The sequence below is a fragment of the Anser anser genome (genome assembly GCF_964211835.1).
Source record: "Anser anser genome assembly, chromosome: 5".
NCBI classification, from domain to species: domain Eukaryota; kingdom Metazoa; phylum Chordata; class Aves; order Anseriformes; family Anatidae; genus Anser; species Anser anser.
In genome coordinates, this window is record NC_139725.1 from 13,120,533 (window position 1) to 13,145,801 (window position 25,269).

The following is a 25,269-nucleotide window of genomic DNA, read 5'->3' on the forward strand; positions in this document are numbered from 1 at the left end:
TTCTTCACCTCAGTTGGTCTCCCATCATCAATGTTCAGAGGCTCCTTTACACCTCTGTTTTGAGAGTAAGAATCAGGTGATACCAACAAACAGCATTCAGATTCCTCCAGCAGCAACACCTTATCCTTAATCGGTGTTTCATACACAGAAATTACTATTTTCACGTGTACCAGGGGTAGCAGTAGCACAAAATGCTGTCTCTGGCAACACAGTGCTAGTTACTTCAGTCAGTCTGTCTGTAGGAGTGTAAACCAGAAAGTAAGGAAAATTCTATACGGCAGGAACAAATATAAAAATATGTAAGAAAACAGCTTCAACAGATAAAGGATGGGCATTTTGCCAGTACTGGTGATAAAAATGGAAGGGAATTAAGTGCCAGACTTTTTGTGCTGTTTGACAATGCAAGGTTGGTGAGAAAAAATAATTCAAAACCATTTTTATTTTGAATCAGTACTATTTTGAATAAGTTGTGAGAAGAGATCTGTTTATTAAGAAAGCACCATATTTACTTTTGTGATTACTTTCAAGGTAGTACAGTACTGGAATGGATGGTTTTCTTGGTGTGACGCTCAAGCAAGAAAGTGTATTTTTGGCCTCTTTATCCTTGCTTTAAGAAGATTTTCAATAGCTACAGGCATCATATATAGAGAGAGATGACTATTATACTAAATTTGAAAAGGGCTTCTTGTGATCAAATATTCAGGTAATCAGAATCTACAGGTGGGAGGAGAATTAGTCACATTATTGCTTCCCAGGTGGTAATTACAATCAGCTTTTCAGGAAAGCCCACCAAACAGTGTTTGGCTTTTCTGCAGAGTAAGACCTTAATAATTGCTTTAACATGCTTTAACATTAGATTAGTTAAATCTAATCTCAGACTTCCTATTTTAATTATGGTAGAAGACATTGGGAGCAAAAGGGATGTGACGGGAAAGTTAATGATAGTAGGATTAGGAGTGTGGCAGGAAATTAGATTTTCATATGCACGTGTGTTGAAAAACTTCTGTGAGAAAAGTGACCATTTTAGTCAGGATGTGCTCAGTATAGAGGAAAGAGTATAAAACAGAGGGGTAGGCATGCATAAAATTTTGAAGGTTGTGTGAAGATAGCTCTCTCCAAGCACATGCCTTTTCTGTAGATGAATCTGCCTCTCACTGAACTGTCAAACTACTCTTTTCATTATCTTACACTCATATTACTACTTACTGGTATAAATTCTAGTCTTGTATAAGCACTAAATACTATAACCATGATTTATTGGGAATTTAAATGCTTATAATAGAAAGTGGAGCTAATTCTGTCTGTTTTTATTTTATTTTCCTGATCAGAGAGAGACAGTTCATTGTTGGACTTGAATTTGTTCGCTGACACAGGCAGACACTACCTGAGAAAGGCTGAAGTCATCCGTCTCCCCCCTCCTGCCAGGCTCCTGAGTGAGGGTATCAAACACAGAGCTTCAGATTTAAACAGTTCATTTTAAAATCTGGCTTCTTTCTTATAGAAAGAGCTGAAAATATGAACAACCTGAAGCTGCTAACATTGTTCTTACTCTCGGCTGATTCTAAAATAATTCTTTTAATTCTGCTAGCAAGAAGAGAACCCCTTAGAGCCTAATTCCACTGCAGTGAAATAACACAATGCACCTATGCACTGAATGTCCTTTATTAGGCATCAGAGCAGGCTGGTCAGCTACTTACAGATGGATTTGACTGTAAATAAATTCTTCAAGACCTCTTTATAATAGAATGCAAAATCCAAATCTCATACAGAAATAGCACTTGTATGGAAAAATTCAAGCAGTTTACAGAGCTAAATTTTCTCCTATGTTAGAGAAATTAATGCCTGTTGGAATGTTCTTGATCTAATAACTTTGCAAAAATATATAGAAATTAAAACAGAAACTGATTTACTTAAAGGAAGAAGAGATACTTAATAAAAAACAGATGTTAACGTCGAAATAAAAAAGATGTTACAAATTCACAAATTTTACTAACAGAAGGGAAATCTTATTTAGTGAAGTGATGTATAAATTTAAATGATATTACAGAGCTGGGGAGAATAGTCTTTTCAGTACAATTGCAACACCTTGCAGTCTTTGATATCTAGGACCTGCATATATTGGGGTTTTTACACAGACATTTATAGTACCATTGTCTTCTTTCAATTAATATAAAACATGAAAACAAATACAATCAAAATGCTTGCATTAATGTTATTGGTGTTATGCTGCTTACAGGGCTCACATCAAATTCCAGTTTAGGAATTTGTTTAGCAAATGTTTGTCTTAAGATGCATGTAGCTCCTCAAGCCACGCTAAATCGAGGCTAAGCACTACACAGAATCTTTTCCCTCTCTATTGGTTTATATCTGGAGTGCTCTACAGCACTGGAAAAAAAAATGCTGAAGTTCTTCATAAAAAGATATGCATTATCAATTGCATAATTGAAGACAAGCATGATTGTTATGCTAGTACAAAGTCAAAATTCTCTTAGATGATTCCTAGATGTTATTTAGTATTTTAACAGTAGAAATATTTTCTTAGTAGACATCCCTGTCTCTGTACTTGTTGGTACCATGTCTTTGCTTTTACTAGGAAAGTAATGAATTCTGCGTGGAAGTATAATCTGATCTACGTAAGTTTCTACTGTGCATACTCACGTGCGTCGGAAGGCAGCACGAATATCCAAGTCTCCACTTAGTGGCGCTTCTGATGTGACAAAGAGCAACAAACAAGAATGAGGTGGCACATCAAAATAATGCAAACCTACAGTGCTATTTATAAAGCTTTTCAGTTACAGTCATTTTTGTTCTAAAGTTTGTATGTTGTAAATTGTGATCAGTCATATATTGGAGGACTGAAGCAGTATCTTTAAAAAGGTAACCCTCACTAACTGGCTTTCAACATCCAGTGTTTAATGTATAACTTAGCTCAGTCTCATGCTTCATAATAGTCAGCAGCGTGACAAATTGTCTTATCTCTTCTTTTTAATTCCTCTGCTGGTAAATTTTAGTTTCGATTACTGGCTTCACAGGGTATATTGAAACCATAATGAGAAAACCACTGGATAACAACTGTCTAATGTTATTCATTCTAAATTGCAATCAGTCCTTTGAAAGCAAAGGTAAATTCTTGGAAATATGTAGTAATGTACAGGAACTCCACCTAGGATGTTGCATAGACAGAACTTGGATTACTCTGTTCTAAACTTCTGAAGTCAGAATAAAGCCAGAGAACAGTTGGGCTGCTCTGCATCTTTCTGTGTGCTGCCTTAAAGAGCATCACAGTTCTGACTTGAGTGACATCCAACTGTTTCTTCTAATGCTGTCTATCTCTGCCAACTCATCCCAATCTCCATCTGCAGGCTTCTCTAAGTGCACCTGTAGCTCTGCAGGTCTATACTTCAGATCTATCCTTGTCTAGTAGCTGCTGTATACCAGAAAGAATCGGTGGGCATATGTATAGGAAGAAAACAAAACAAAACAGGAAGAAGCAAGGTGGCAGTAGTTCATTTTACCATTGACAGTCAGGTTGAAATTAGAACTATCAAACTTGTCCTTAGTAGACACCTCACATCTGTACCCTCCTGCAAAAGTCATATTTGCTTCTATGATTTCCATTTCAAAGGTGTACACCTAGAACAGAGACCAGTGATACACTTTGTAAGTTAGAAAATTAAATGCTAAGAGAGATTTAGAAAACAGCGTATTAAGGCGTAAAGAAAAAGATGAGGGATGAAATACAGTTGTTTCCTTTTAGAATTAAGAACCTCCTGAATGTATAACTCATTACCGTCATAAAAATTACATATCCCCAATTCAGTGGGAACAGCTAAAGGGTATGATCAGTACAGGTCTACCAGAGCATTCAATGTTATATTAGGAAACTGTACTGATGTACTGGTGTACATAGCCATCACATATAGCAACTGCATGTTCATTGGAAACAGGAATAGAACTTTCATTAAATAAACATAGCCTCTACCTAGAATTCAGCAAGAGTGGCTAATTCACTCATGAGCAAGTCTGTTCTGTTCCATCCAGGAGAGGGTGTTAGTGCTTCATATCCCACATGGGATGAGAAGCCATGGTACAGACTCTCTTGTGTTCCTGTTTGTGTATCCTTGGACACTTTTGTGGTAGAAATGGATCTACTGAGCTATTTAGAGTAGTCTAGCCAATGCAAGAGAAAAGTAAATTCCAACACTAATAGCTGAACAATTGATCTGTATGAAAAGAAGATAGATTATATGTAACTATCTGCCTGACTTTGTTTTCTCTTAAATATAACCAGTATCTATTACTTGGGAGGAAGGTAGAGCATTCTGCAGTAGGTAGTGTAAAACTGCTTCCCCAGTCCACCAGATATTTTCTCATTTCACCATAAACAAAATGTACAAGACTCTGCATGTAGTGCTCGTCTCTTGTCTGCATGGTCAAAACATAGATGTGTCTGCATAAATATTACATACTATATAGTTTTGGTACCTCAAAACATTCCTATATTCGCTTGTATTTTCCCCAGATTAAAGATTAGAATCTAGAAGACTGAGAATCTTACTCTGCCAGCTGTACCTTGTTGTTTCGATCATAACTGTCATGCAGCTGGAGATGCTTCCCCACTTTGCTTGCTAGGTCCATCCACTTTCCTTTGAACCATTTCACTGATGGTTTCTTCAGCAGGCTCTCACCTGCAACTTTGGCAGTGAACGTGATATTTCCACCTTGTAAGGCAAGTAGGTTAAAATAAGATTATGAGTAGTGTTTAATATATCTGTTAGATGACCGCTGTCCTCCTGTATGTGGAGAGCTAAGCAGTCAGGCAGCAGGTGCAGTCGACAAACACCGCTTGACTCAGATTTTGTACCCACCAGCAGTAACTTCTCCATCCTGAGGTCGTGTCACAAAGAGCCCAATAGGGTCCACAGGCTCTTCTGGTTGAGTCCCAGCAGATGGAACTGAATCAAACACAAGAACTCCTAGTTAGGACTTTCTGCATCAGCTTCTCTTACAGCCTATGTAGTAAATTTGTTAAGTCATTTCAAAATATCGCAGTATGTTTCTCCTGTCTCTGAGATTATTCTTTATTCTCTGTCATTTATCACCATCAGTCACCTTTCAGCTACTGTTTCTACCTTGTTTACTGTAAAGGTTCACTGTTCCAATTTTTCCCTTCTGTTAATGTACCAGACTTAATAAGAGCAGTAGTTCTTTATTACCTTCTGTGTTTTGGCTGCTTTCTACTGGCGGAGTAGGCAGCTCTGAGGCAGCTGGGGCAGGAGCAGCTTCCGCAGGAGTGACCGTCTCACTCTTTTCTGGAAATGAATGTTAACCAAGATTAGAGAAAGCTGTGTTTCTACTTTCTGAAGAAATTTTGCAAAGGAACAGTCTTTGATATATTTAGGAAATGCAAAAAAACCAAAACAAAACAACTGTGGTTTTCTAGAACTTAGAAGGTGTGCTGTAAGGAGAAGGGGCCTACTGGCTGCTGGATGACAAGGCTCTCTTCTGGGCTAGGAAGGAGCTGATGCCTGAAATTTCAGATTCTATGTTTTTGATGTGTAAAATCTTGTCAGCTGATGATAGCACTGTTGTTAGCTGTTAACCTCAGTTAGAGAAAAAAGTAGGAAAAGTAGTGAAAATGATGCAGTTATGATTTTTTAAAAAAATTTGCTTTTTCATGAGATTTTGTTTAACTCTGTGGTTGGAATGTAATGTTCTAAATGCTGCAGCTGTCTGTGGTTTGGGAGAAATGCTAGACATTACTAGCAATCAGTATGGAGAAAGTATTTTAAAAATCTCACTATCGTTTGCTCCCCTGGCTCATGGAAGTTTATGCCCTCTTAGTTAAACTGTGGCCTCACAGACAAATTCAGACAAATTCATTTGGCACACTAGAGAAGATAGAAATGTATAAAAAGGGAGTAGGAGTGAGCAACTGAACCAGAAGGAGGGAGGTAAAATTTCTTGAAGCAGATCAGCTGCTGACGTATTTTTTTTTCCCTTAGGTAGCAGAGACGCTTCCAAAGGGCCTTGCCTACTTCACAATCAAGTCCCACGTGCTGTTTCCCAGCTATTGCAGCGTCTTTTGCACCAGAGATTTCTGGACATATTGTGCCATGAGGTGAGTAATTTGTGTGGCTCCTCTGTAACAAAGGGAAGTGGCTGTGTCTGGGTAGGCAAGGAGACAGTTTCTATTGTTTTGATAATAAAAAGCTGAAAAGATTATTGTTTGTGATAATAATAATAGTGGGTAATCCAGTTATACTTTAACAGCCTAATCTTTGTAAGATCTGAAAAACAAGACAGTAGCCGTGAAGATACGATCATGAATCAACCCCACTTTCAGAAAATTTATGCCTTTTACCCTAAAATGTATTTATGTCTTAAGAGAAAACAGTACGATTTTAACTTTTATTGTTAGAAAGTATCCCATTGGATCTAGTCCAAATAAATTTCAACTCAAATTTTACTGGAAGGAACCAAGAGTTATCCTAACTGTGGAGCTACTGTGGATGCTCCCATAACTTAGATGCGTAGCTGTTTAGAAAAGGCTTATTTTGAGGCATCAGTGTAAAATGTATACAGGAAAATTGTCTAGCATCCTGATATCCCCATCAACAATGTGTGTTTGTCAGAGGCAGATAGCTTTTAGTCCACAATTATGTTTCCAGATTTAATAACTCAGCTGTTTGTAGGCTGTCTACATGTAACAGGTTCTACCTGAAACTAACCTTAAAGGCAAGGAAGATAGAACTAGTATAATATGTACCTTTTTACTTTGTGGATGAGAAAGCCAGCAAGAACATACTGTTACATGCTCTGACAGCTATTAAATTTTTCTAAACCATATTAGGATTACCCCTTCCTCATAATCTGTCATGCACTGTCACTTCATCTGGAACAGAATGTCTTGCCTCCTGTTAAATATTCAGGAGTATCTTTCAGCTAACCAGAATATCTCATTAACATCATGGTACATTATGGCTAGAACAAACAGTGATAGCAAAGGAAAGGAGGTGATATAAACAGTGTTAGTTAAAGGCTTTTTACCAAAATAAAAAGGGAAAATATCGAATATTAAGATACAAAAAGTGCTGAATGGGGACCAAAACTTTTGGAGGAAAAAAAAAGGGATCAGGAAGGTCAAAATGTTTTTTCCAAGAAAGCCTGGGGAAGGTGTCTCCATTTCCCATCCAGCAGTTGCTTTAATGCACACACAGATAGTAATGATAGGTGATACACAAATAATATAAAGGTTACTCTTTGTATTCAAGTTCTTCAAGAAATATGAGCTTTTGTTAGCAGGTGATTTTGAGACATTTTGTAGGAACATATGAACTCCTAAAAAACATAACAGCATAACTTGGAAATTTTTGTCAATTGTTACAGTTTTGTATTTAAATAGATTTTTTTTTTTATTTATTTTTTTTAAATACCAGGCCTAAGATGCAAGGTTAGTTCAGGTTAGACTAGCTTTGCTTTGCTTTCCTTTTCAACTTCACTAATAGTTATAGAGAAAAGCTTGAGCATGAATTCTAAAGAAGTACATTGAAATTTCCTCTGTGTTCTCCACTGTGTGGACTTCTGTTGTCTGGAAATGGGGGCCTTACCCACAGGAAATGTGTTCCTCAGGTTAATATTAAAGAGTATCTTTTATAAACCTTACTACAGTTTCAAATCATATGGCAAAAAAGATATATTGCCAGTAAAGAAATTTCACAATTTTAAATTAGGCTAATTTCCATGGGCCCCATTCATGAATTTTGAACATGTGATTGGAAATACTGTTGAAATTAGAATTGTTTAGGAAGCACTGTACCTGGTTCTTTGACCTTGAGTTCAAATTTGACCTTGGAACTTCCAGCTATTACAGCATATGTCACATCATCTTCTTTTACTACATTATTGATTGTCAGCGAATGCTTGTTTCCTTCTGCCTTGATGACATATTTCTCACTTTCAGTAATTTCTGTGCCAGCTCGCTGCCACTTCACCTTGATGCCGGCTTTTTCTGTCTCTGCTTCAAACACAGCTGTACTTCCGGCTGTCACCTCTGTTGTCTTCGGCTTCTTGGTAAATGCAGAAACTAAAAAAAGAGAGAGGACTCACTAAAATCTGTTTTGCAGTTGTGGGATATCTGGTGTAGTCAGCTGTTGTGGCTGCAACAGCTGTCTCCTTTCTCTCCCATCTGCCCATGCAAGATATAAATTACACTTTCCACAGAGAAGTTGTGGAATTGTCTTTGTATTTACCAAGTTCTGTTTCTGACTGAGATGTCGTGTCTTCTCCATATTGTCATGAGATAAAATGTAAGGGATAGCAAACTTGTCTCACTGTCCATCTTCCTCTTCCTGTCTCCTGTACTGAGCTCTGATTTTTCATCAGTGAGTGTTTTGATCTATGACAAGTTGATATGATATATATTCTCACATATAAAGCTTTCTGTGTTAATTTGCCATGCAGTTTTGTTTAGAAATAGGAATACCTTCTTAATTCTATCCTAACAGTTGCTTAATGCTGGTGTTAAAAAGGAGCAGGATCTGTTCCTCCAACAAAACTACAGTTACTGCAGCAACCTGTGTCCTAATATACCACAATAAATTAATGGTTCATCTTCAGTCCTTCTGTTTTGACCAATCAAGGCTATAGTAGAAAGGGATGCATGTTCCTATGATGGCTTTTGTAATTGTATCCCAGCTAAAATATTATCAAGTGTTGTTTGCATTCAAATCATTATTCTGAACATACCAAATTTAGTATTAAAAATTAAAGTGCTTACCTATGACAGCTAGTTTTCTAATGAATTACAAGATGGATCAAAATATTTTCTCTGTATGTTAAGGAGCACTTATGATCCTAATGATGAGAAATAATTAAATTCTCAAAATATGGGATGAACAAGCATAAACCAAATGACCTGTTTTGGCTCATGTGTAATCAAAGTAGCACAACAGATGTGAATTTGGAAAGCAAGCCATGTATTGTGCTTTCAGCCCATGGGTATCTTAATCTTTCTCAAGATTAGATTTTAATGAAACTGCTTGCTTTACCATTTCCTTTGCTCTGAATTATTTATTTTTATCTTTTAACTTTATTTTGAACCAAGTTTTTCATGTTCGTGTTTTGGACTTCACTAAATCTGTTACCTTTCTGCTAATTGCCCTGAGCCATGTTCGTGTATAAAAATACCAGTAATTTACATTCTGATTCATACATTAAATGTTTTTTGTGTGTCATTATGTCATCTTTTTATTGACTTGCCCTTTCATAACCATACTTTTATATAATACTAGTAATTCTGTCACATTTGATTACATCAGTCACCTCTGCTGCAAAGTATCCGTGGCTTTTCTACTTGGACAACAGCAACTTTCCTAAACACCAGAACAATGGTTATAATTAGCATAAGCTTTTGTCCCTTATTTATAAAAATGAAGGGAACGTGATATGGAAGGAAATATTCTAAAAGAAATAGCTCATACTCATGTTCAAACAGGTGCTTTAGCTAGTATAAATGCTACAGTACTAATAATGCCATCTGCACTAAATCTCCATTCCTGTATCATTTGCTCAGACTGCATAATTTAATCGACCACAGTGGAGTTACACCTGCAAAGATTTTGTCTGATGGCCTTTGGACTGTAGTCATGAAACAGAACTCTCTTCTTGCATTGTTTTGCAAAGCATCAAATTCAGTTTGCTCAAGCATCAAATAAAGTGACTTACAAATAATTCTATAATTTAGGATGCATTGCATTTTGCCTCTCTTTTTTTATATAGATTCCTAAAATATGTTTTTCTTTTTTTTTTTTTCCTCACACTTTATAATTTGGTGAGAAAACAAATTTGTTTTGCACTAAGTTTAAAGTAGCCTTCAATGAGCTCCTTTTGTCTTCTTCTACGTGTATATGAAATTTCCTGACACTGGAATGTGCCTGGATGTTTTTATGTGATTATTTTTTTTTTCTAACCTTAGGGCTGTAAGATATAATTGTTCTTACACAGAATATGGTATTTTATAGAATATAATGCTCTGTAATTTAGTGTAGTAGTCAAATGCTTGTTACCAGCTGCATGTCTTTTGGCACAGTATTGCACTTCAGTATGTAACACAGCAGGGTATCTTTGATGCAGTGTATCATTGTGACTAGTTGCATGAGAGTTACTATAGACAGCAACTTTAATGTAAAAAATTCAAAAGATAATTAGAGTTGGCCAGACTACCACAGAGTGTGGGGCCAGGTCACTTCTTGAAATACCTACCAGCTGGCTCCTCTCCCTGTGACTGTAGAGATGTGGTGGAAAGTGAGCATGCTTTTTCTCTGAGTACTATCATCATCACTCTTCTATTTAAGCATAAAAGAGTCTATAAATACACTAATTACTTAACAGTAATGTCACCTGCAAAGGTTCCATCCTTTGAATGTCAGCGTTTCAAGATGTGTATTTAGAAATAACTTTGTGTTCTGCTGCACATCCTGTAAAGTGGTAAGGTTTCTTACATTTACTTTAGATGACTCAACAGAAACAGATTGTTGGACAGAACTACATTCACAGTGAGAAATCTCCACCATCACATCATATTTCTGACTTGTGGAAAATCTAAATACATATGTAGAAGTTTACAAGTAAGTTTCCCTGTCTTTTCTCTTTTCCTCTCTCCCTTTCCTGCCAAAAGATTAATTTATTTAAATTGCTACTTAAAATGTTTGTGAATATTTCCATTAAAACATGTAATTGGAACAGGCCAAAATTTCCATGAGAATAAAGACCTGCAAGAACCATTCCTGAGAACCCACTTTTTCACAGGCAAGGAGATTCTGAGAGTCATTTTCTTGCACCAGAGTTTCAGAGTCAGTGGATGACAATGTTCAAAGTGGTGTCTCTTTGTATATCCGTTTATATTCCCTTTTATCTTCCACTGTTAATATTTGCATGCAAAGGAAAAGTGGGGATGTAAGCTGGAGGTTTTATAAGAAATTACTTTGTTGCAGAAGAGTGATTGCTGAACAAGCATTTGATGAGAATCCTGTCATTTTCCCTTGCGGGGGAAAAGTGGACAGCTTAACAGAAGAAAGAGAAGTGAGAGATCAGCTGTTCCCAGTCTCCTCTCCTTCATTGTGGGTCCTACTTTAGGTAACAAATGTATCCGAGTTCACCAGATTTATTTTTTTCATGTAGTCATACCAATCTAATCCAACTATTTCCTCAACAGGAATGTCCCAAACTATCACCATTCAAAACTTATTGTCAATTCTGAGAGCCTCGACTTTTCCTGCTTTTGTCAGAAACACATTCCCCACTTAGAGATCTCTCTCACTTCAACATTTGATTTGGCTTCTACCCAGCTATGTCCCTCTGAGTTTCATGTATCCATCCTTTGCTCAAAACGCTCTTTGACACTACCATCACCATCAGGCTGTGGAAAACCCAGCAACTGTGACACTTCTCATGTGATGTTGTGGAATGGCTACACCTCTTGTGCCTGTCAGGCCCTGACAGATCTCAGGCACTATCACATGTTTATCCAGATTCCAGTCAAATGTGAGCTGAGGAGCCATTGGGCTGGAGCACCTGATGACGAACTGCCTCCCATTTTTTTAACTCTCTGCTTGCCGTTAAAGTCTAACCCACCCAGCAAAAAGGGAGAGAGACCAGTCAGTAATGCTAACAACGTGTACAATTCGGGGGAAAGGGAAGAGGCACATATTTATGAATTGTCAGTGCTGGTGATGACAGGAATTGTTGTTGAAGGGAAGCTGAATGATAAGTGTGCTGTGTGTGTTTGTTGGGGGAAAGGAGCTGCAATTGCTTTGGCGAGTTAACATGGGGTGAGACGAGGGATGCGGAGCTAATGAAAGGAAACGAGTCTAGAGCCACTTTATCCTAACCCATTTTTCAGCACCCACTTCTCATATCCCAGACTTTCCTACCAATTCCAGCACCCATAAGAACCTCACATAACTTCTGAGTAATGTAAAAGAGCAAATTTCTACCTGTGACAAAATGGGAAGCAGGCTCCATGTGGTCTGAAGTAGTCTTGCAGAAAGCTTTCTGTGCCTAATTTTGTCCCTGCTTGAACTTGCATGTGACAGCAGTCCTCTAAGAGTCTTATAACAACTGAAGATGGGTCTGGAAACATCAGCTATACAGTTGTATATGTTACATGACTTACAACTTCATTAATTAGTAATAAAAAACTGTCTCTTTTTGGAGCTCCACAATCAGATTGCATTTTGATAATAATTTATTAATAAGTCTTTCAATCAGCAGGTTGAAGAAATACAAAATACATATGCTTTTGGCCAAATTAAACTAGAATTATATCATTTAAGTTCCAAAACCAACTACCTTTGCTTTTCTCCTAAGTAAAATCATGAAATTAGCATTCTGCTTTCCTACAGCTGCCATTTGTTAAATCTTCATTCTAGCGCCTTCATGCTTTCTCCCTTACTTTCTGACCTGCTTTGAATTAATCTTCTAATGCTTACATCAACCTAGTTTACTATTCTGCTACAAAGCTTTTTCATATTCTCCTATGCAAAAAACAACAAAATGGCTAAGCTCCTACCCAGGTCGCTACCTATTGGACTGTTTTCTTTGCTCTCTTGTTGAGTTGTCTGTCCATTTACTGGACTTTCATTTTGTAACTCTTTAGAGCCAGGGACTATTTTTGTGTTTCTTTGTACAGCATCAAATAGCTAATAAATAGCAACTAAGTGCTGTTGTATCTCGAATAAGAATAAAAGCTAGTGTTAAATGCTAGAGGAGAAATGCTTATTTGGTGATTGCCAGAAAAAATGAAGATAAGATATGTATTAAAATAATGTTTAATTAACTGGAATCATTTCACTTCCTAGCCACATCCTGTAACTGATTTGGCTTGTTAAGAATCACAAGCATTAGATGGAAAAGTTCCCTAAAATCGCTGAATTCAAAGTATGTGTGAAGTACCTGAAATCAAAGAGGTGTTGATTCCACAATAGTGGTTTTAAATAGATAGAGTGATAGAGGAGAGCCATCCTGTTGTGGTTTTTGTTTCTAAATTTCATCTCGCTTTTCAGAGCGGTGGCTCTGACTTTAGCTCTTCATCACTCATTATTTGTGATAAGTCCTTGCAGGGGAGAGAGATAAGCACTTAAGGAGAATTTGTGTTAGAATAAGCATTTCAAATATTATTTCTACCTTTCTGAAATAAAAACCGTAAAAGGTGTAAGTGTTTTAGGAGAATCTAATCAATCTGGTTGAACGCACAGGCTACAAGCTCCAGCAGAAACTTGTGATGATTATAACTAGAAAAAACAGTCAGCAGTTTTCTCCCATAGGGCTGAGTTAGCTTACTTCACATTCTGTATTGAAATATGTACATGGCCACCATATTGAATTAAAATTTTAAAAAGTAGTGTTAGCTTTTGTAGTTCCTTAATTTTTTAAGGCTTCATGTTGAAAATTTGTCTTTGCTTTAGTACTTATACTTGGCATTAAGTTCTCCTCTTCTACCATTTGCTCTTCCATTGAGTTAAAAGCCAAACTGTGGATAAACAGACTTCAGTAATGGAGCTTGTAAATTCCTTGGTGAGGAACTATATAAAGATTCTGTGCGTTCCTCGTTCAGGACCTAAGTGGCTTCTTGCAATTACAAGCTTAATCATTCCTTGATCCAAAAGCTGTTGAGCTACTCAATCTTATCATTCCTTGCCTACTTCAGCAGCTGAGATTGTAAATTCCTGTAACATGAGCAACAGGCGAGGAATAGTTTCAGTAACCTGTCACCTCTCTCTCTATGCACCCATCATACTTGCTGTAAAATGGGGATGGTAATATTCAGCTTACTTTGAACCTTCAATTACCAAAAAAAAAAAAAAAGAAAAAGAAAAGAAAAAAGAAAAGAAAAGAAAAAAAGAAAAAGAAAAAGAAAAAAAAAGAAAAAGGAAAATATATCTATAAAAATTATCATTAATTTTTGTACTCCTGTAGTGCACAAAAGTTCATTATCATGGACACTGAGCAGTACTTTACTGTGCTAGGTGCTTACAAACATTAAACGAGGAGCTTATATTCCAGCTAAAATTCTAGAAGCTATCCTTCATTATGCAATATTGCGTATTATTAAGGAATGCCAAAAATTTCTCTGTACTTATAGCCAGATTATTTATAAACCCTTGATAAAAATTCTTAATCTGAACTGCAAAATCCAGACTCCTCAATATATAAAATACATGAATAAAAATTTTACTGATTTTCAGAGAAGGTGAGTAATGCCAGACTTCTCTTTTTCCCAATTTAGGAATGCATACATTTCCCATTAAGTCCCATTTATCTACTAAATTTGGTATTAAAAGGTCAGCTGTTTCCTTTTAATGTTACAAAATAATGTTAAGGAAATGGTTGGTTTTTTTTTTAACCTTCTTGAGTTTTCACAACAACAACAACAAAAAAAGATTAAAACTTTTTAAAAAGCCAACCTTTGAGCAGAGGTCAACTGTGAAATGTATAAGACACAAAGGAAAGAATATAATACTTCTGTTATGGAAGTCTGCAAAAAATAATGCTTTTCAATGTTTGATAGTTTGCTCTAAAAATGAATTGCTGCAGGTCTTCTAAATGCTGTTGGTCTTCAGGAATGTATCAACTTTCCGGAAAGCCATGCCAGTTCTTTTGGTGTTGTGTAAAGAAATGGGACGGAGACTCATCCTGAAGGGTTTCAGCTGGACAATTTAAAGTAAAAGAATGACTGTTGGGAAGTCTATTTCACTGTTTTAGTTTATTTAATTATTTATATATGTTGAAAGGTTTGTTACAACAGCAGAATATCTCTGATCATTCTCTGGCATGAAGCATTTTCCCTTACCTGTACACCAGGTGCCCTAATTTCAGTAATAAAGGCTGAAGATCTCTCAGTGTTCTTCAGTATTCTAACTATATGGTATGTGAAAGGCAGAAATCATGACTTGTCCAGGTATGAACTATAAGGTGCTTATTCAGCCCTCCTGAGATTATGCTGAATATTATCCTGTCGTGAAGTGACTTGAATTGTATAAACAACATGAAATAGAAAACCAGAGGGATTAATGTCTCTTGGGAGAAAGAGAAGATCCCTCCCAAGTTATGGGGCATGTGACTGGTTCTGTCTCAGTTAGAGTGGGTAATAAGAGCTTTTCCTCCCCCTGCTGCGATAATCACAGTGTTTGGGCTGGTTTGTTCATAAGGATTGCGTAGGACTAGTGTTGTTAGACACCTGTTAGATTTCTTTCCTCTGGAGAAATAAACTGGAACAGAATTTATCTTCACCATTAGCTAGCAAAGCTGGACGTCTTCACAGTCAGAGAAGAAGTTGCCTCCCATCCCCAGAGGTTGAAAATGTTAATTTAAAGGCTGTTAAACCATAACAAATCAAGTCACAATGCCTAGGAGATCACACTGTCAAGTTTTCCCTACTCTGTCATATTTATTTTTACTAGCATTGCCAATCACAAGCATTAGATATTTCAATGAATCTCAAAAATCAAGTGAGTTTAAAAATAGAATATGATTATGAACATCTTTTTTTGGTGATTGCTGAACCTTTACAACTTACATTTTCAAGGTTTTCTCTACAATTACAAGGTCTGGTTTATACTTATTTTTATATAAGATTCTACTTCCATCAGATTTCAGAAATTGTAGCTTGAGGAACATCAAGTGATAAAATTGAGGTATTGGTGACACCCCTGTCATTTCAGAGTTATTGTATAAAGAAGGTTCTTGAAGCTAATCATGCTTAAGCGCTTTGCAGTTCTTAATGGGAGATATAGGTTGGATTTGTTTTCTGTCTCTTGCAGTGTCTGATTCCAAATACTTTGGCCAAAATGAAAGTTCTTCTTAACAGCTGTAGGCTCTTTTGTAGTGTTGAGCACAGCAGATTTTCCCATTGACCAGCCTAACTGGCGACTGATGCCTGTTTAAAGTACAAAGGCCTACTTTAATAAGTATCAGCAGTTACTATTGACTAACTCTGCGAACTGCATGTTATTATAAGAAGATCTTCTGGCTCAACAGGAGAGGATGGAGGAGGGTGAATGAAAGGAAATATGCATACATTCTTTATAGTACAGTGTCTCCTTTTTTTTCCTAGAGCTCTACTGTCACTGGATGGAAGAACTAGAAAGAGTAAGCTCTGAGCCAGGTGCCATTTGCTTTCATTTTCACAGAGATTTCACTACCAGCAAATAACATCAAAGTTTGCCACTTACACTTCCTGAAAAGCATCAGGATCAAAAACCAACCAAACAAAAAAAAACACCACAAAAACAACTTGGGAGACTTTTATACTGCCCAACTGCCCAAGAGAGAGATTACAAGCTTTTTTTCACAGCCCTAAAGGTGACTGTGAGAAGAAATGAGATAAGAAAGGAATCTAAGAATTAAACCTCTATTCTCTCCTCATCCAAAGTCTCTTGAGATAATCCTGTCACTGTTTTCTCTGCAAGATCACATTTATAACTTTATAAAATATCATCTCTTTTTCCTCTCTATTTTTTTTCCCTGAGGCATCTATTTTTTTTCTGGCATAGGAAAGCTACTTCCATTTTTCTCTGTCAAGCCATTCTCAGCCTTTGTTTGGCAGTTATGATCCTTACCTGTTTTCTTTACAGCCTCTGGCATCTTCACTTTGTTTCTGATGAAGCTCCCAGCTGTATCTAGGAAGCAGGGTCTGAGCTAAACAGGAATGAGTCTGCAGGGCTTTTGAGACCCCCTAAAGAAACACTTGGTGGAAGCCCCCATCCTGCTCCTCCCCCTTGAGCCCCCTCTGTTGTCAACTACGGCACCTTATCAACAGCAGGACACACTTGACAGGCTACATCAGCCAGGATAAATATAGCCAAGTTCCAGCAGCCAGAGAGCTCAAACCATCCAATACTGGCTACTGCTGAGCTGTTGGTGCAAACCGGAGCACAATTAGATGTTGCACATGCATACAGTACATTTTCGAGCCTCACATATGTATTGTATTAAGAATTCCTACACTGCCGTGCTTATAGCACATTCTGTAAACTGGATCTCATAATTACGTATCTTGTATGTTTGTTCTGTACTTACTACAAGTATGTATCTGCTTGCATTCTCGCTACTTTGCTATTGTTATAATCGTGTCAGAAACAAACAGACCCTCACAGAGCTTTTTTTCTTTTTCAGTTTTCTCCTCTACTGAAGACGGTGTTTGTAGAACTAAATGCAAAACTTCTTGAAATAACTTTCTTTTTCAGACACTTATACTTTACTGACCTTTGCAGTCACAACTATAAAGCATGACACTACTTAAATAGTTTCAGTCCTGCCTCCCCATCCACCCACTTGATCTGCAGCATACATTACTTGAAAACTAGCAACCCTCTTTTTTTTTTTTTTTTTTTTAAAGCACCATTTCAAAAATGGTTCCAGGGTTCTATTAGATACCTCTAAAAGTTTTAATTTTGCTGGCAAAAACAAAACAACAACAAAAGAGATCTGGGGGAAATCTCACCAGGAAATAGCTCTCACATTGCCATTTCATGCTCCGGTCATTGCATTATCAACTTGTTGGTGCACCCATTTTCTGTAACTTTTGACTGTCTCATTTTTAATTTCAAGCTTTGCCAGAGAAACTCTGTAGGCCAAATATTTAGCATATGTCAGCTGCCACTAGTATTAAAAAAAAAAAGAGAGAATTTAAAAAATACTTGGTTTTTAGTTTCTCCACTTGTACTAACTTGTAAAAATCTCAGTCTAAAGGATCTCAGCTTTTGGTAGGGAGCTCAGAAAAGACAAACGTGCATGCAGCACATCATTCACTCTATTTCCTATCTGTCCCTCACATCTGACTCTCTGGGTAGTCTGACAAATAAGAAAATGCAAGAATGACTGCTGCTATTCCTCTCATGATTTTGATCATGATGTGACCTGTATATATCTCCCATTGCCTCTGTTTATAATGGAGCAGAAATTAGCATGATATGTTTTCGATACACTGTCTTGTGCCTGTGGCATTTCATTGGGAATCAGGAGGTCTAGGCTGTCAGCTTTGGCTTGGAGTCTTTCAAAGGGCTTGGGTCCCACAGTATGAAAAATCAGCCACTCGACTAGTGAAGATCATTATTCTTTTGTTAAATATTTCTCTCTATTAAAGAACTGCCTTTAACCTGTTATTCTCTCCAGAGCTGATCCCAGCACACATGGGAACAACATCAAAATCCCTTCTGGAAAGAGGGTTGTCTCCTTGCAACCTTAGACAAGGAAGGCTACAGGAGGCAGAACTAACATAGAAGTTGGGAGAAAGAAAAAAAATAAGCAGATTATCCACATTATGCACATTTCTTTCCAACCTATTTGCCTCTCTGGCAAGTGTCCTTGAAATAATGTTTACAGGGGAAATCAGCTGACTAGAAGTCACTTCTGCAATACTTAAAACATGAAACTCTTGTAATCGCCATCAGAATATGCTTCACTTCCTCAGGAATCACTTTGCTTCGAGAAGTTAGTTTCACTACTTCATCCTTTCTCCCTCACCTATTAGCAAAGAGTTACTTTTATTGAAAGTCTCTACGGTATGTTCTGAAGTACTTGATACGATACAAACCACAGCATGCTGAAGTGTTTTCTTAGATCTGGATTCAGAAGTCTGTTCAAGTCATCATCATTTTTTACAGTTAGCGTCATAGGCCTTTATTAACATGAACTAAAATGGTGTAAGTGGAAATAAACCGATTTGCATAGGTTTAAAGGAAATGTGTGCTGATTTAGAACCTCTTTAAAATGCAGGCCTGTAGTATTTATCGTATTCTCTAGGGCTGTATTTGTTCTCCGTGAGTGTCCAGTAAGAGGTGCTTCAAAGCAAGAGCTGAGAGCCTTGGAGGAGTTGAATGTGGGGTAATTCATATCTAACATAGATGTCTTTCTGAATGCTAACAGATATTGGCTTAAATACATCTTCAATATTTCTTTTAAGTTCTTGGAACTCTCAATAGTGTTGTGTCACCTAAATACTCCTTTATTTCTAAAATGACGTTAAGTCCTTGGACTCAATGTTTTCCAATAATGGTGATTCCACTGTTGAAGTAGACATTTTAAAAATAGGAATTCCATTTTGATTTTGAATTTTCCAGTTTCTAATTAGAATATCCTCTTGTTCTGGGAGAACAGAAATTGTCCTTCAATGTCTGAGTGTTGAATGCTCTCTACACTTTCGTCAGAGCACCTCCAATTTTCTTAAAACAAAAAATACAACTGTGCAAATCTATATTAAAACACTTTTAAACCTGACATTAGGTATGGAAACATTGTTCTTTATTTGCTGCTTTTTTCTCATAATATATTTGTCTGTAAAATTCTCAGCCGTGTGTCTGACGACGGTGTGTATGTAAGTGTTCACATCCACCACTGTGACAGTGATGGAAAGGTCCTGCTTCCTCCAGGGAGATGGGGAGTTAATCCTGCCATCGTATGGCTGGCAGAAGAATTGCGTTTGCGTGTTTCTCTGGAAATTTCTCTCTAAGGGTAGATAATTCTCGAAGAATTCTAAGGGTATGTTATTTGTGGATAGTATCCCAGAAGCTGTCTATGAGCTGTTGTTTCCTAGGAAATTGGAAAAAAAAAAAAAAAAAGCTAATCTGAAAAATAAAATATGATTGGATATTAGGTCACTACCAAATATATAACCAGCTGATGTAGCATTCCCACTGTGTATTACAAAGGAATGCTAGGCAATGGACTGTGTTTATTAATGCTGGGAGCGGAACATGCAGGAGTTCATCCCAGTGGTGCTTGCTAGGATCACGTAAATAGGCTCATACTGTTTTGTTGTCATGCCTCTTATTTATCACAGCCAGTTAGAAATTTTTTAGATTTGAGGTACTATGGGTTTTCATAAGTGTCTGGGAACTGTTTCCTGATGCTTTTCATGTTTCCCAAACATTTTATATATATATATATATTTTTTTTTTCTCTGTTTAAATAAATATTCCATATTTAATGTGATTGTAGCATTTTCCTTTTCATGAATGGATTTTCCACCTCTGAAAACACCTGATATATTATTTTATTTGGATCTCTTTGATCAGGATTTAATTTATCTATTCCATATCTTTCTTACTGTAGGTATGTTTCTTTTTGTAAACATTTAGTGGTATAGTTCAGCAAGGTACTGAAAGACATAAATACATTTAAACATGGACTTAATTCTGAATATTTCTGTCCTTAAAAGTGGCATATATAATGAGTGCTGCAGTGAGTCAGTCCCTTAGCTGGTCATTCTCCATAGATACTTTCCAGGATTCAAAATTGAGTTTAATGTTGGGAGGGTATGACTTACTTCTTCCCCACAGTGAAACAGAGCCAGGAGAATTATTTCAGCTGATACAGGGAAATGATCCTCTTCCACAGTTAAAACTTTGCAATTTTTGTGATTTTAAATATATTATTTAAAATATTGTCAGGTTGTCCAAGGCAGGGCAAAAGAAATGTCTTCCCTGCTATTACACTTCTGGTTACCAGGTGGCAGCATTGTAGCGATAATTCTTTTTTTTCTAGCATTTTCTACATTATATTTATTTATTTATATAACTGCTGTTAATAACAAAACTACTATGCAAATGAAATATATGGTAGCGGTTGCGACACTGGCCCAAAATAGATGCATTTGTATAGCAGATTATGATAGCTACTTATCAGCGTACCACAACACTAGATGACTTTTTAGAAAGTGCGTGAAGTTTCATCCTATATTCAAATGGAACTGATGGAGAAGCATAGTGAAGAAATGCATAATAAATGTCTTCTGGGCTTTGCTATTTGAAGGGAACGAGAGGGAAAAGGCTGTCCTTCCTTGTCAGGGGAATTAGCTTGCGAGTCTGAAATTCCTGTTCTCTGCTGCCGACAGTGGCTGTACTCACGTATTTCAAAGTCAAGTTTAAAAACAACAGTAAGAGATGGCCTGCACTGACAGACCATGTGATGCATCTTCCTGATTTTGGATAGTGGCAGCATGGCTTATATAAAACACTCAAGGATTTGTTATTTGTAGACAAATTTAGCAGCACCTCCTGTTAATCAGACTAACCAACTTCCCATTAAAAGACTATTTTTAGATTGTTACAACTTTGCCCAAATTTAGCTCTTGAGGCAGAAAATACATATATTGCCTGTCTTCTGGGGTCTTTTTCTGCATTTAGCTTCTGTCATTTTGTTTGATTTCTTGCTCCGTCTCTGTTTATTTGTCTCTCTGTCTTAGTTTTGTTTTGTGAAAATACGACCTCAGCAGTTTCTGAGGACAAGGTAGTTATATTCGCAGCTCCAGGGGCTGTGGATTTGCAGGCACAGCTGAGCTGGCTGCGTGCAGAGCACAGGTCCAGCAGAATCCACTCCCTGAAGTGCTGCAACCCATGAAACCAGTCAGGGTGTTTCCTTTGTGCTTTTGACACGCAGATCTTTGAGGTGTACTGTGCGAAGGCACTTCACCTCCCTGACAGAACTGGAGTCTACCGGGGCTTGCTAGGTCTGGGTAGTGCTGACCCTGCTTGTCTGAGCTTGCCTCTGCACAACCATTTCATATCCCTGCACTTTATGTCCCGTGTTTTGGATCTTTCTGGAGATTTGACAGCTAAGTGGCTTTCATTGCAGGGGTGCAATTTTGACTGGTTGCCTGCTAATTAACTGGAGTTGCTCCATATTCTAGATTAGAGAAAAGAAATGCAGTTTACACTTGCTCAGTGAGAACAACGTAGATTTTATCCTCTGAAAGAGTTTTGACTGTATTAGTTGTGGTCCAGGTAGCGTTCAGGAGAATTTTCTCTGCATTTGTCTCTGGTGTGTTATGGGTCTTGGGCTGAATCCACATACTTGAACTAAGAGCAACCAGAAGGTATGTCTTGTGTTCCAGATAACATCTCTCTCCAGCGCATGCAAAACAGAGGGGAAAGCTGCCTCATCTAAACGTGGGGGGCAAAGGATTGGACCTTCGGAGAGAGAAGGGGAAAGACCAAGTAGAGTGGGACAAGGAAATAAAAATGTGTGATGAAGGGGATGGGTGGAGAGAAGAAAACTGAGGCTAGAGGTTGTGGGAGGGGTTTGAAATAGATTCTCAAAGGACAGGAATATTGAATGGGGAGCTGGTGTACAAGTGGAGAGGGAAGAGAACTGGGAGTCCGTAGGTGATAAGAGTGAAACTGTAAGAGGATGTGGGATGGCAAAACTATAAATGGCTGAACAAATATATTGGAACTGAGAACCATTCGCATAATGAGAAGATGACTCTGGTGCATGTGAGAAAAGTTGGTCTGAGGAAGAGGCCAGACTAGCTGGACATTAAGAATAAAGCCACTGGGTTCCAATAAATATGGAAGCATCTGGTGACTGGGGCTAGAGAAGGAGAAAACCTGAAAGAAGAGCTGGGAGTGGATAACTGGGACTGGCTGAGAAAGGAACAGGGTACAGTGTTGGTGGGTAGGAAAAAGTGGAAGAGGGCACATCTGAAGAAGAATTCTAGAATTATATTTCTAAAGCAAACACTCAAAACCCAGAAAATTAGTTAGTTAAACCTAAAAGAAACCCAGACTAATTTGTATATGCAAATGGCCAGCTCAGCACCCAAACTTTCTTTGCTTTGCATAAAACAGAGGCATCAGAGCATTCTGCACAAAGGCACCAGTGGTCAAAGGGCTTCTCATAGGAAGAGCGCTGCTGCTCTGCTGCTGGGGAGTTAAAACAAAAGCTCAGAGGGAGCCTTAAAGCACAGAAACTGCATTCCTTCCTACCACAAAGCCGCTTCCCCAATCCTTTGCATAACCTTGGTCTCCCCAGCACCTCCTCCCACCCTTCCTTCTCCTCCACCACCTCCTGCTACACCTTATCTGCTCTACCACATCCTCATTCTCCTTCTGTCCATAGACTGCTCTGCTCATTCTCACGTACTGCTTTGGGTCCCCAATAGTAAAAAGTAACGCCGAGGAGGACAGAAGGCATAAAGAAGGGGGATGTGGCTGTATGAGCCGAGAGAATGGAAAGAAACAGAACGAAAAGAAAGTCGTCCGGAGAAACCTATCGAATTGGCCTGCTTTGAGTAGGGGCACGGATGAGGTCAGCTCCAGAGGTCCCTTCCAGCCTAAGTTTCTCTGTGCTTCTGTGTGGTGATGTGAGATGTTGTGAGGGAAATAAATGGGGCTAAAGCAGACACACGTGAGTTAGGAAAGAGAATGCGAAAAAGGCTATCTGCAGCCTACTGCTGTTTTCATCTTCTCTGGAAGAAGTTCACATTCCCCAGCTCTTGGAATAGGACTCTGATGACTTTAGCTGTATACAGGCCTCCCTAATGCCCAGGCTGAGCTGGGCAACTGAATTGCAACAGGCAAATTTGTTGGAGAGGAAAGGTGAAACTTAGTGAAGTTCTAGCTATGCTAAAATCGCCTCAAAGAGCAAAGCTCTTTGTCTACTTGATTGTAGGATGAAATTTGTGGGTTCATTAGGGTATCTTTGGTTATTAAAAGCTTTACATTTTTAGTGGTTTAGGTATATGGATATGTGAAATTATGTGAATCTCTTTTGATTATTGCTTAGAACAAGGAAAGATGGTGAGATAGCAAGTCAACACACAAGTAAGAAATAAATGCAAATTCTTGGAATTTGTGCCCAGATTGCTGTAGTGTATGTGATATCCCAGTCTTCAATACCAGTAAGCCATCTATTTTGAACACTTAAGAGTGGGATTCCCGTGGAGAAGATGCTGCTCTGGGCTTTGTCAAAGAAAAATGCTGATTAATTGTATTGTTATCTGTGGTAAAGTCTCTGCTGTTAATTTATAATATGCAATGGTCTCTGCTATTAATTTACAATATGCAATGAGAGTGAATTAGGGGAACAGAGTACTAAACTGAAATGAGTTGTCATGTGATACATATATTTGTTATGAGGTTGGCACTGTAATATGAATTAAACTTGATGATTGTGAATTGGCTTTTGTTGTGAGATTTGAATGAGGGAACAAAAACATAGGAAGATGGCAGAAAGAAAAAGAGATACAAGGGTACAAGTAATAAAACTGAACTGAGGCAGCAGGTTTACTGAGGAAAAAAATTGGCAAGCACAGAGCACAAACCCCATTGAAATAGGAAATGAAGACAAACAGATTATAAGTCTCTAGCAGTGTATGAGTCTGGAAGTGAGGCTGTGAAGATAAAAGGTAATAAAGGAGGAGACAATAAAACAGTAAATGTGTTAGGATATGAATATATGTATTTTTCAGGAAATCTGTGGGATGTGATAAATGTGAACTGTCAGGTGGAAAACAAATGATAGCACCTTTAACTGCAGTTCTCCCTGCTGTAGATGAGTAGCAGCTGAGAACTAGAGAAGTCTAAAACTCTCTTGGGCTGGATAGAGCTAAAAAGGATATGGTATCTCTGTTTATTGTTATAAGCAGATTATTCCTCAGTACAAACATTGCAAATTTTCTACCTTGTACAACTCTGGTATATGGTTGGAGGGAGTCTAATATATTGTAGGAGGTTCCGAATTTTGGATTTAGCTTAGTAATAACTTTTTGAATAATATTGTTCCACCAGAATTGATTAGTCTGCAGCTAATAAAACTGCTAGATTTCTTTAAAGTAGGCTGCAAAGATGATATGTAAATTGAATATCTAGCTGTATTTTGAATGCTTGCTATGAAAGAAGGATTGTTGATCTCTAACAGCAGTGGGCTGCAAAATGTTCCAGTAAAATTTGTGCTAATCGTAGGTCATCCGTACAGATAATGACCCAATCTACATTTTTCCAGCACCTCTGCCTGTCTGTCAGTTGGACACTTTAAGAGAAAAGTATGCTTGCTTCTATGTAAATTTTCTGAACCAGTGATTTTGTTACATTTATTTTTATTTTTCTCTAAAACAGCCAAAGAGTTTCTTGTTTGCATATGCAACCAAATGGTGTTAATTCAGCTTGATTAGACAGCCTACTATCCAGAGCAGTTTGATTGGATGAGATACAAACGGTACTGTGGTGGAGAAGCATCATCATTTGGTCTCCTTCACAGCTGCAACACATGATTATTCAGACTCTTTATGCCACAGATGAAAAACCTAACCAGAAACAGATGGGGATTGAATATTTTTAGAAACAGTACTTCAAAGTATTAACAAGAGGAAGAGAAAAAGATTTCAACTTTGGAGAGAAACAAAATTGTAAGCCTGCTTGTTAAACTATATTCAATAATATTTTTAAAAAAATATTTTAATTATAAATAATAACATCCCCAGAAATACTT

General features: G+C 37.5%; 1 protein-coding gene across 3 annotated transcripts in view; it reads right to left on the reverse strand.

Moving 5' to 3' along the window:
• The window catches only part of MYBPC3 (myosin binding protein C3), a 68,277-nt gene extending 43,096 nt beyond the window's left edge, over window positions 1-25,181 (reverse strand). For 2 of the 3 annotated variants that reach the window (XM_083840444.1, XM_083840443.1), the window contains exons 1-8: window positions 16,620-25,181; window positions 7,820-8,086; window positions 5,217-5,312; window positions 4,869-4,955; window positions 4,573-4,721; window positions 3,516-3,633; window positions 2,659-2,707; window positions 1,385-1,429 (exon numbers count right to left, since the gene is read on the reverse strand). In XM_083840444.1, the coding sequence (XP_083696570.1) occupies window positions 1,385-1,429; window positions 2,659-2,707; window positions 3,516-3,633; window positions 4,573-4,721; window positions 4,869-4,955; window positions 5,217-5,312; window positions 7,820-8,086; window positions 16,620-16,644 (836 nt within the window). In that variant the 5' untranslated portion in view covers window positions 16,645-25,181. The remainder of the gene's footprint in view (window positions 1-1,384; window positions 1,430-2,658; window positions 2,708-3,515; window positions 3,634-4,572; window positions 4,722-4,868; window positions 4,956-5,216; window positions 5,313-7,819; window positions 8,087-16,619) is intronic. The other variant, XM_083840445.1, reaches the window with a different exon arrangement.
• Between the last annotated feature and the right edge of the window lie 88 nt (window positions 25,182-25,269).